The following is a 12,029-nucleotide window of genomic DNA, read 5'->3' as shown; positions in this document are numbered from 1 at the left end:
AGAAAAAAAGATTTGGAAGAGTTGGTAGGTGCATAGCCTATCCAAGGTCACCCACTTTGAGTTGGTCATGTGATACACTCTGTTAGGTCACAGTAGATACACATAGAAAACATATACACAAAACATTGGAACTCAAAAGAGGTTTTTTCCAGTTATTTCTTTAGCTATCGCTAGAGTGATTTTTTCATCTTAATAATCCAAACTCAAAAAATGTACCTGGAGGTCCCATAGCACACATGATCTGAATGTCCACTAGTTTAATCATGGAACAATCTTTTAGGTCATACCAGTTCCAGTGATCTAACCACTGTCTAAGTAACTCAATGGGAGGCTGAGCCCCATATACCTCCCGAGCAGGCATATTGACATCATCTACAAAGACAACCTGAGAATGAGAAGAGAAGAGGTATAGAAAATATTAACATCTCAACATAGAGTCCTATTGTGTAAACAATATTGAGGCAAATACTTAGCTATCTACTTGCAGAGTACATATGGGGAAGTGATGGTTTCTTTTTTAAACAAGGATAATATCCTTAGCTTCCATGCTTTTAGCATTCATATTCCTCAAGAAATAGGGAGACATTCTCATTACTAATCTTCGTAGGTTAATAGCTTAGGACTTATTAGTCCTCTGATACAATTTGTTTCTCAATACACTGCATATTTTTTCCTTGTACTACACTTCATTTCATGAAAATAGATGAGAAAAATGTGATTAGGGTGAGAAGGGTGTTCTTTGCAGAGGAACACAGGTAAATCTATTGCGAGGTGGGTTGCTGAAGGTCTACAAAAGCAAGCAGCAAAGACTGCTGAATAAAAATGTCAGTGAAAAAATTAGGAAGGTAGATAATTTCTCAGATAAATATTCTACCTTCAACTCAAAGGGCAACTCCTTGTTTTAAACATCAAGCTGTCTACTGCACATACAAATATAACTACATTTTTAGGAGAACCTTTTAATCCAAATTTGTGACATAAAAAAACTATACAAAAAGATGTCTATCCCAGGTTATTTGGTTTCCTTGTTCCAACTGCAGCAATGTATATGAATAGGCCTGGGTACTGTACAAAGAGTCATTACCATTCTTTTGCCCAAAGGAGGACCAAAAACTCCCTTTCTTCTCTTGTCCAATTTTGACATGATAATATTCTGAGTTTGAGCTGCTGTAGTTTGTGCCGAGAAGTTAATTAGCAGAGGTTTGTAGATTTCCTTATTTAGTTGATTTAAAAGAAAATTCTATATAACAAAATAATAAAATGAACCATAGTTGGAATTATGTTTTGACATTTCAGAATAAACACTAAGCATTGTTACTGATAGTCTCAAATTTAACCTTAAGTGCCATAACACTGTACAAATAGATGGAATCAGTAGCAATAACAGTTACCATGCCAATAGAGTGTCTCCATCTGTCCACCCCTTGCATGTGCCTTCTCTGGTTTTCACAGCTACTAGAGAGTACACATTCCTCCTTAACATGGAGTCACAGAGACTCAGAGGTTAGGAAACCTGCCTAAATTCTCCATGATGGGCAAGAATTCAGACTGCCATTTGTCTCTCTCCAGATGAATGTTCTTTTTCATATATCTTACTATCTTTCCACTTACATACAAACCTATCTTTCTGTAAGTTATAAAGCTTAAAAATATAACTGTATTTTCTTTCTTTCTTTTTTTTTTTTTTTTTTTTTTTTTTGAGACGGAGTCTCGCTCTGTCGCCCAGGCTGGAGTGCAGTGGCGCGATCTCGGCTCACTGCAAGCTCCGCCTCCTGGGTTCCCGCCATTCTCCCGCCTCAGCCTCCGAGTAGCTGGGACTACAGGCGCCCGCCACCGCGCCCGGCTAGTTTTTTTTTTTTGTATTTTTAGTAGAGACGGGGTTTCACCGTGTTAGCCAGGAGGGTCTCGATCTCCTGACCTCGTGATCCGCCCGCCTCGGCCTCCCAAAGTGCTGGGATTACAGGCTTGAGCCACCGCGCCCGGCCTATAACTGTATTTTCAAAATGGAATTCACTGGGAAGCAGGTGGAATTACAATGGTTCTTAATCAAGATGTATGCCAGGGACGAGACATACCAGAATTCCCTGAGGAGCTCTTCAAAATAAAATTGCCTCTCCTCACTCTTTCTTCCCCTTCTCTCCCTTAAGAGTTCTGTATAGGGCACAATCCCTTGCCAATTAAGGGCCAATTTATTAGAAAAAATACTAAGTAAATCACATATTTTCTTAATGAACAGTAATATCTATCACATGGACGTATGAGTAAAGGAAGGGAAATAGTGAAGTTTTTTGCCGTTCTAAACTTTACTTGCATTAAATGCTTGCAGCGTTCAGCTTTATAATTAAGATACTAAATTATTAACCCAAAATATCAAATGGTAAAATATCTCAAGCAAGTCCTCTTTTCATGATGTGATTATATACTAAACATTACCATAATTAGGCTAATGGAAATTTTGAAAGCATACTTTGGAATATTAATCTATTCATCAAGGCAACACATATTTTAAGAAGGACTTATGATGTTCTCATTAATGATTACATTTAGCACACATGCCAGGAGAACCAGGAGGCAGAACAAATAGAGAAAATAAGGAAGACGTAGGGTAACAAGCTGGTCAGAGATTCTGGAGGAAGGCTAACTTTTAATCCTCCCATCAGCCCAGCAGGGGCTACCTTTTTAAATTTAAAATTGTTTTCCTTTTCATAGAATGAGCATATTCTAAAATGGAAGCTCTTTAAAATCTTTGAAGACTTTGTGTTCTTACCTGTGATTGCCAGTGAAAATAGCAAAAACCGGGAATGGGGAAGTTTAGAATAAAAGTAGGAATATATTTTTGAGACTTTTATGATTAAAATTTCTTTTATGTTGTATAATTATAATGTAAGTGATAGATTATTTCAAGATTATTTCAAGTTTGAAAACAAGTTATTCTATTTATGTAAAGAAACAACTCCCTATTCTGAGCAACAACTACAATGAAGGAATGACATGTCTGAGTAAAGCAAATTTATATAAGATTTTAAAAATTATTGCTTAAGACTCTAAAAAATTATTTCACTTTGCTTGCCTACATGATGTACAATGTAAATACTATATTATAACATATTTTTATTAGTTAACAATGGTAGTCATATGGTAGGTAATCAATAAATTTTTGTTGGATTGATGGATGAACTAAATGAAACAAGAGTGAAAATAAAGGGTGGGTGTGGTGGCTCCAGCCTGTAATCCCAGCACTTTGGGAGGCCAGGTCAGGAGGACTGCTTGAGCCCAGGAATTGGAGATCAGCCTCAGCCACATAGCAAGATCCCACTTCTACAAAAAAAATTATATGGGTGTGGTGGTGCATGCCCATAGTCCCAGCTACTTGGGAGGCTGAAATGGGAGTAACACTTGAGCCCAGGAGGTCAAGGCTGCAGTGAGCTGTGATTGTGCCACTGCATTACAGCCTAGGGGATAAGAGCAAGACCCTGTCTCTCAAAAATAAATAAAATAATGAAAATAAGAATGCAACACATACATAAGCCATGGCATGAACAGTTTGGCAGTGAGCATAGAGGCCATCCAAAAACAGAACTAAATCTAACCATAATAAGCATAAATAGTTTTAAAACCAAAATCCAAAAGTAATTAATATTAAAAAAAACTTCCAAAACAGTTGCTGCATAATATTAAAAATAATTTGGCAAAAATAAACTGAGGTTTTAAAACATCTCTGTCTTACCAGAAGATGGTGAAAGGTATTGGTGATAAATAGCAATATTTCACTATTCCTCATTAACTGGGTAGGGGAAGGAGGTCAATGGATACTGTCATTCATAGTATTGATAATTTAAAACTGAATTTAGAAAAATATTATAGACTTTAGAAAAAATCCTTAGGCTTTTTTGTTGTAAAGTGTTGTTTTAACTTATGTTTTTAGGTAATCTTTAATTAGAATACTACTTTTTTTCATCATTTATTTAAAATATAAGTAGACATGCAATAATTTGAAGAGAAAATCACTTTAAATTGTAAATTTTATGTTTAATTCTTTCAACCAGATGAAATATATGTACAAAATTTTATGAAGCAGCTTATATAAATAAATTCTTAATGAAATTACTATAGGGAAATTAAAATTATGTAGCATTGTTTTAAAATATTTTCTTTCACAGAAGAATAAATTTCAGAGACTTTAGCTGTATATCTGTATCATTTACAATACAACTAACAATTAATTGGGGCAATGAAATCCCCCTGAAGGGCATGGCGGACAATAACCTTTATGAGGAACAACTTAATATTCATCAAAAAATTAACAATTCCATGTCCAGGAATCTTAGGATATTTTCCTAAACAAATAAGCAAAGATAAGAACAAAGACTTAGCTATAAAAATGTTAATTGCAATCTTCTTTCTTTCTTTTTTTTAATTTTTTTTGAGACAGAGTCTCACACTGTTGCCCAGGCTGGAGTGCGGTGGCGCGATCTTGGCTGACTGCAAGCTCCACCTGCCAGGTTCAAGTGATTCTCCTGCCTCAGCCTCCCGAGTAGCTGGGACTACAGGCGCCTGCCACCATGCCCAGCTACTTTTTTTGTTTGTTTTTGTATTTTTAGGAGAGACAGGGTTTCACCATGTTAGCCAGGATGGCTTCGATCTCCTAACGTGATCCCCCTGCCTCGGCCTCCCAAAGTGCTGGGATTACAGGCGTGAGCCACCGTGCCTGGCCTGCAATCTTATTTCTAAAGCAAAATGTTAGGAAAATTGGGGATTTGAATCAATTATTATAAAATTATAGAATCAAATACTACAATACCCTTAAAATCATCTTGTAGAAGAATAATGAAATTGAAAAATATTTACAATATTAGTTTTAAAAGCAGATTACAAAATTAAGTTCCGAAGTTTGTGAAAAGTAATGTTTTTATGCCTATGCACTTTATTGCCTGGGCTGAAATTGATGAATGTATAAATGACAAAAGGCTTGTATTTTTCTCTAACCACTGCCTTCAATCATGTTAAGCCTCCATTCCCTGACCCGTGGTGATATCTTAGATAAATCTCTCAGCTTTCTGTACACTTCTAGTATTTTTCAGTTTTTTTTTTTAATCCAGGCCAAAAACACTCCTTGATTTACTCCCATACATGCAAGCATTTAGTTTATGAGAGATGTCATTCCAATCTTTTATGAAAGAGATTATTCAATAAACACTAGGATGGCTATGTAACTATATTGCCAAATACATTTCAGAAAGATTGTAAGATGTAATGTTAAAGTCAATAAAGAACTAGAAACAGGTACTGTGGGAGAATGTGAATTAACTGGAACCTACAATCAAAGAGGAGCCCTCAAAAGTATCTTCACTCTCCTTCACAGGCTGCATAAAGCTACTGAGACTGCGGCATTTTCTATTACAGCATCTAGCATTATCTTAACTAACAGACAACAATTCCAGACATCATTAAGGAAAATCAGTCTTGTTACTACATAATAATCCTTCAGATATAAAATAACTTAGAAGATATCAAGTGTAACTAAAACACACTTTTCAAGAGGTATGAAATTCTCATGTGGAACAAGCAATTCTTATTAAAATACCAAAATAAATGGGACAACAATTTAATGGTATAAAATGGCATCATATCATTAATCAACTTTCAAAAATAAACAGGCAATTATCACTTCTTGGTCTTTTGGCTAAAATAAAGAATAAAATAGGCAATTTTTCAAAAATTGTCTGCAGTTCAAACATCAAAGTACTTGAGTATTTTAAAAATATTATTTGTCTACTATTTCAAAAACTAACATTTGTAGGAAGATTGTGCACAGTTTAATACGTAGATTTCTGCGGTACTTACAATAATGTAAACACTTTTCCCAGTTCCTGTTGGTCCTACAAATATTGAAGGTTTTTGATGGGTGGTCAGCAATTCCATTAATGCAGAGTATCGAATTGTGTCCAGAGTTGGCACAATGATTTCATTAAACATTACATCTTTAGGAATTGGAGGAGCATCTTTCAATTTCTTTATCCATGGTTCCCATTTTCCTATTCCCTGTTTATAATAAACAACCAAGTAATGAATGTTATAAAATACTTTAAAAAGCTCTATACTCCTGTGCCGTTGTAGAGAAGACTAAGACCAACAAACCCCAATACGTATACATTTGTTTTATCCTTTAAGACACTTAACACTCAGTTTGAAGGTTAAATTGTATGTATAAATTAAGGAGAAACTAGCTTTTACATGAATACAAATGAAATGGCAATGCTGTGGTTTTTTGATGTTCTGAAACCACTGCTTATGCCAACCCAATGATCAACGATTGCGGCCAAATGTTAGATTATTTAATGGTATTGAGAAAATTAAACTAACCAATGAGCTAAAGAGTAAAGAGTAAAGAATTTCATTCAATAAATGTTAACCAGTATAGAATTTTTTCTCCCTAGAAGATACGCTGCATATTGCTTGCTTTTCATAACAGTATTTATAACATTAGTTTATCATTGCAGGCAAAATTTCTTTTTAAAAAATGTACAGTAAAAAAATACATAAAATTTACCCTTAACCATTTTTAAGTGAACAGTTCAATAGTGTTAACTATGTTCACATTGCCGTGTAACAGATCTCTAGAAGAGCAAGATTTCTTTATATGAGATTATTATTATGAGTTAACATTATGCCATATCTTTGCATCCAATTAGCTTGAGAACTAAAATTTTAATTTGCTATGACTGTGTTTATAACAAAAACATTCAAAAATATCATGTTAACCCTGTCTTCTTAGAAAAACACTGCTACCCTTCTTGCAGAATAAAATCTAAATTCTTGGTCATTCAAAGTACATCAGAATTCGGACCCATCCTCCTTCACAACCAGGCCTCACTGAGGCACCTGCTGGTCCCCCGCCCCCGCCACTTCCCTGGGCCCGAGCTTTGATGCATGGCACTCATTGGGCCAGAATGGCACATGACTGTCATCTGAAGAGGTTATGAACTCACTGAGGGCAGCACTGTGCTTTATTCATTCTTGCATCTTCAGGTAGACGGTTGTGCGTACAGCAGAGAATTTTTTTTGGGGGGGTGTTAAATTCACATCAGTCTGAAAATTGCATTGTAAAGAAATATTTCTAGAACCAATGAAGAAAATAATGCCTTTCCCAAATTCTTGTTAATCTTTTCAAACATGTGCCTTTTGATACCATATAGGAAAGAAACCATTAAGAATCAGAAAACCTGACCGGGCACAGTGGCTCAGGCCTGTAATCCCAGCACTTTGGGAGGCCCAGGTGGGTGGATCATGAGGTCAGGAGATCAAGACCATCCTGGCTAACATGGTGAAACCCCGTCTCTACTAAAAATACAAAAAATTAGCTGGGCATGGTGGCGGGCGCCTGTAGTCTCAGCTACTCAGGAGGCTGAGGCAGGAGAATGGCGTGAACCCAGGAGGCGGTGCTTGCAGTGAGCCGAGATCGCGCCACTGCACTCCAGCCTGGGTGACAGAGTGAGACTCAGTCTCAAAAAAAAAAAAAAAAGAGAATCAGAAACCCAGAAATGTACTGTTATTTAGAGGTTGTGTGATCCTGGGACAATCACATTAAAACTTAAATCTCTGAGCCCCATTTCCTCAATGGCAAAACTTGCAAAATAATCTTATCCTTCCCACCTCACCAAGGTGTTGGAAAATGAAATGGAAATAATTGCAGAAAACTTTGTAAACTACCCTGAAAATGCAGGGTATTATCAGTAATTTGATATTAAATAAAGTAAAAAATATGTGTTGGGCACAGTCTCGCCTTCTGGGGTGACGTAGCAATACATTGCAAGAACCATAAAAATTCAAAAAGCAATACAGTAATGCCTTTTCTAGAAATTTATCTTAAGGATATAATCAGATATGTACCCAATGACTTGTATCTAAGAATATTTACCAAAGTAGTACTTATAAAAGTGAGAATCTAAAAACAACAAAAACAGTCCAATGTCCAAGGGTAGGAAATTGACTTTAGAAAGCAAGTTTACTGAAGAAACATTAGTGAAATGGAAAGCTTTTCTCATTATTAAGGAAACAAGAAGGATATAAAGCTGCCCATTGGGAATGTGGTATGATCCCAATTTTACTTAAATCTGTATATATTTAAATAATATATATTCCTAAACTTGGTCCTCAGTACAATACTTGTGGGATTTGTTATACAAAAACAACCACCACCTAAGTTTTATTTTCCAATCCGTTTGGAAAGCACTGAATTAAGATTACACCAGCTGGATTCCTACAGGACTTCTTAGTGCCTAGTATACTAACATGCACCATGAACCTCTAACAGCCATCCTTAAACAGTATGTGCCTGCTGTGATTCTATTTAATGAGTGCAACTGGTCCATTAGATATTATTATCTCATAGTATCATTGGAAAGAACTGTGTTCAGAGAAATCAACTAGTCCATGGCTATCCAGAAATAAAGTGACTTTACTAGGACTCAAACCTAGAGCTGTCTGACTTCAAGCCAGTGCATCTTCCTCTATTCTATGCTGTCTCTTAAGGTAAACTGTGATGACAAAGGTGGCCACAGAGTCATTATATGCTGTGTGTCGGAGAGGGGACTCTGCCAGGCTAGCAGCTGCAAATCTTGCTTCAGAACTCTTACCTCAGTGACAAATTGATAATCATAAATTGTTCCTTTTTCAGGAAATGTGACCGTTAGTGCCTTTGAGGATGTTTGCTCAGTACCACTCTGTAATTTAAACGTATTTCGAGTTCGATCTGAAATTGGACCTTCCATAAGTTCTCGAAGAATCTTATTAAATTTCAACCGATCATCATCTGTACAAGAAGCACCAATGGACCAGATCAATGAAAACAGAAAAATGCCCTGCATTGGAGAGATGAGAAGATTAAGAACAATTAAAGAATAATTTTAATCTGTCCTTGAAGCTTACATATCAGATCAGCCAGATTAGTATCTCTGAAAGGAAACACATAAGCTCAAATATATTAGTAGGTCATCTCAGGATTTTGTAATCATAAGGGTTTTAAAAAATCAAATCGCATGTCTTATAAAACCTTAGAGAAGATAATACAAAACAAAGAATACATTCTGGCCATAGTGAAACTTCAGAATGATTAATCTAGTAAATCTCATATTTTCAACACATGACAGCAGCTTGATATTAAAAGGAACATAGAAATAACTTACTATTAAGGTATTAAGGCACACTTTAATAAAGCAAATAACGTACCTATCCATTTTCTGTTTAAAATTTGATATGGTGGGTTTACTTTAAGTAGAACAAATTTAAATTATTTTATTTGTAATATCTGAGCATTAAGTGTCTAAACTAGAATTGCAATTCCGCAAGCAAAAGATACTAGCTTTCTTCTTTCCAGACTCAAAAAGAGGAAACAGGGTAGAAGACAAGACCCACCAATAAGGTAGGAAGCCTGTTTGCTTGTTTTAAAACAAGGTCTTTTATTAAACACAAAGCCAAGAGATTCTGGACTATGCTCATGAAAATTCTGGACTCTACTTCAACCCTATTCACCTACTCCTAGTTTACTCACAGAATTTCTCTCCAGAAACCATTCAACACTAAGTTAAAACTTAATTTATTTCAAAACATATAAGTTAAGCAAGTACCATAGTGACCACGGTAGAAGTGCTACCATGAGTAGTGCAGTAATATTTTCATTAAAAAATCCAAAGTCTACTGATATTTTTATTCCCATTTAAAAAATTGGTTTATTGATTACCCACATATTTTCTTGCTTTCCTTAATCCAAATATATATTTATATATACACACACACATATGTATACAAATAATTTATATCTCATGAAAAAAGGAAGAAAAATCAAGGGAAAAAAAGCAATAAATTATTTTAATTTGGAAAGGAGGTAAATCTCGTTGCCAAAATGGTCACTGACATTTTGGGAATGGATCATTTCTAAGGCTGGTCAAACGACTTGAGATTTCAGTAGTAGATCTGAGGTGATCCGTGGGCTCCGCCCAAACCTCATGATGTACCATGACTGCCAGTCAAGAAGCTTCCCCACCAGCACTCAGAATCTGGGGCCTGGCTCTTTGCTCACTCTTCAGCTACTGCCCGTCGACTAGTCTCCAACTTCAGGGGCAAAATGAGTTTCATAAATTAGGAAGCTTTGGGGAAAGCAGTAGATACCTGTCTTTCTGTAGCAGGATACAGAAGGCAATGGACCTTACCTCAAGCAAAGAGTAAGTTTCTCGATCACTTCTCTCCTTTAGTTTGACTTCATCAGCAAAATCATCCATAAAACAGTCTATTAGATTCATTAAGGATCGGACCAAGTTTGTATCGGAAGTAGGAGATAATTCCTGAAAAGTCAGTAAGAAAAAGTCTAAACAATTTAAAATAGGTACTAGCTAAACTATCCCCAGCTAATATTTACTAAGCTCATTTAATTTTAACAGCAATAATTTTAAATTCATACTATCTATGAGTAGGTACTATTATTACAATTCACTTGGGAGAACTGGATGTTACATTTAGGTAGTGTGCACTCTTTAACCTTTCATATTGATTCTCAAATTTTAAAAAATTGCTGTTACATGTGTAGTTAATTTAAGATATGGATTCCATGGTATATTAATTTTATAAATAAAAACACTAAAAAAATTTCATAGAAGGCAGTTAATTTGTATATCTAAAATGTTTAATAAGTAAAATCAATTTTAGAGCATATTTATAAGCCACAGCAATACTCATAGTAAACTCATCACTATGAAATACAATTCCAAGTCTTGGAACCCTCAAAAACCTTGCTGGAGTGCTGAAATTGTCATGCACTTTACTTTTTTGCTTGTCACCATGACAGTTTATAAAATAAATGAAATAACGTGTAATGCTCCTAGAACCATGCAGCATATAGCAAGTTCTCATAGGCGTTTGTCTTCTCCCCACGCAGCTCTCTTCCAATTGCCAAAGTCACAGTGTTTGGTGATTAACAAGTAAAAGTTAACTCTCTGAAACAGACTCCCTGAAGATTAGAAGCTGGTGACTTCATGTTCAACTGCCACCTCATTGGAAACATCAGAAATGACAGCTGAGTTTCTAAGTGTGGGACTAAGTATTACTGATGCAACACTAAAATACAAATAGTTATCATTACAAATAAAACAGATAATTATTACTACATAGTAAATAACAGGCATTCATAATTTCTTCAAGAGATAACAGAAGTGCACAGTACATTTGTAAAAGCTTGCATTATAAGTTTCATGCTTTCCTATAGAAAGGATGTTTCAGTTATATAGAAAATTTGTTTATTATTTGTATTATCTAAATTCTCTGACAATGCCAGAATAAAAGTCATAAAGGCCCTGAAGCTTATTTTATTATGACCTCAGTTCATACATGTTTAATTGTTTTTGAAACACGATTACTTCATATCTATAACATATTTCAGTCACAGCCAAACTTCTTGAAAGCAGTATGGAAGACACATCACTTTCTTCAGATGTTCTTCCCTCTTTCCTCTCTCTTGTCTAAATCACTGATGTACCTGTGATTCTATCCCTTGCTCTCTTCTTTTTTTCTCTGGAATTTTTCTTTAGGTAATCTATATTAACGTGGTTTTAAACTCCGTTTTCCAAATCTGTTCCTTGAGCTAAACTTTTGCTTCAAAACTTTTTGTTATATCTTCAACAGCAAGAGAACTATCAACCCTATTTCCCTACATTTGTTCCTGGGCCAAAGTCATTCTAAAAGACCTTTGGTCAGCATCTTCCAAAGCAGAAATTAAACATTCTTGCTCTATAATTTCCAGCTGGAGAGAGTTCAACCCTCAGAGGCAGGAGACTCCCATTTCCTTGTCATTTTCCTCCCTTCTACCATCCCCCCTCCCTTTCCTTCCCCTTCCCAGTGTGTATTGAAAGAAAGAAAAATGAATTTGCCTACTTTAGGACTTCTTTCCTGTCCTTCTACCATGGACTGACTGGCTTATTTTAGGAACTTTGGATAATAAAGACTATTGTAATAATGGAAATTATTTAAAATGCAATAGC

The 12,029-nt window shown here is 35.4% G+C and overlaps 1 protein-coding gene across 1 annotated transcript in view; it reads right to left on the bottom strand.

The window, feature by feature from the left end:
- Nucleotides 1–12,029, bottom strand: part of DNAH7 (dynein axonemal heavy chain 7) — a 344,384-nt gene that overhangs the window by 125,857 nt on the left and 206,498 nt on the right. Inside the window, exons 34-38 of the mRNA XM_030916210.1 lie at nt 10,209–10,340; nt 8,637–8,861; nt 5,845–6,042; nt 1,085–1,240; nt 217–385 (exon numbers count right to left, since the gene is read on the bottom strand). Of these exons, the coding sequence (XP_030772070.1) occupies nt 217–385; nt 1,085–1,240; nt 5,845–6,042; nt 8,637–8,861; nt 10,209–10,340 (880 nt within the window). The remainder of the gene's footprint in view (nt 1–216; nt 386–1,084; nt 1,241–5,844; nt 6,043–8,636; nt 8,862–10,208; nt 10,341–12,029) is intronic.

This window comes from Rhinopithecus roxellana, chromosome 14 (assembly GCF_007565055.1).
Source record: "Rhinopithecus roxellana isolate Shanxi Qingling chromosome 14, ASM756505v1, whole genome shotgun sequence".
Classification (NCBI taxonomy): domain Eukaryota; kingdom Metazoa; phylum Chordata; class Mammalia; order Primates; family Cercopithecidae; genus Rhinopithecus; species Rhinopithecus roxellana.
Note: the sequence above shows the minus strand (reverse complement) of the source record. Positions and strands in the feature narration are given on the sequence as shown.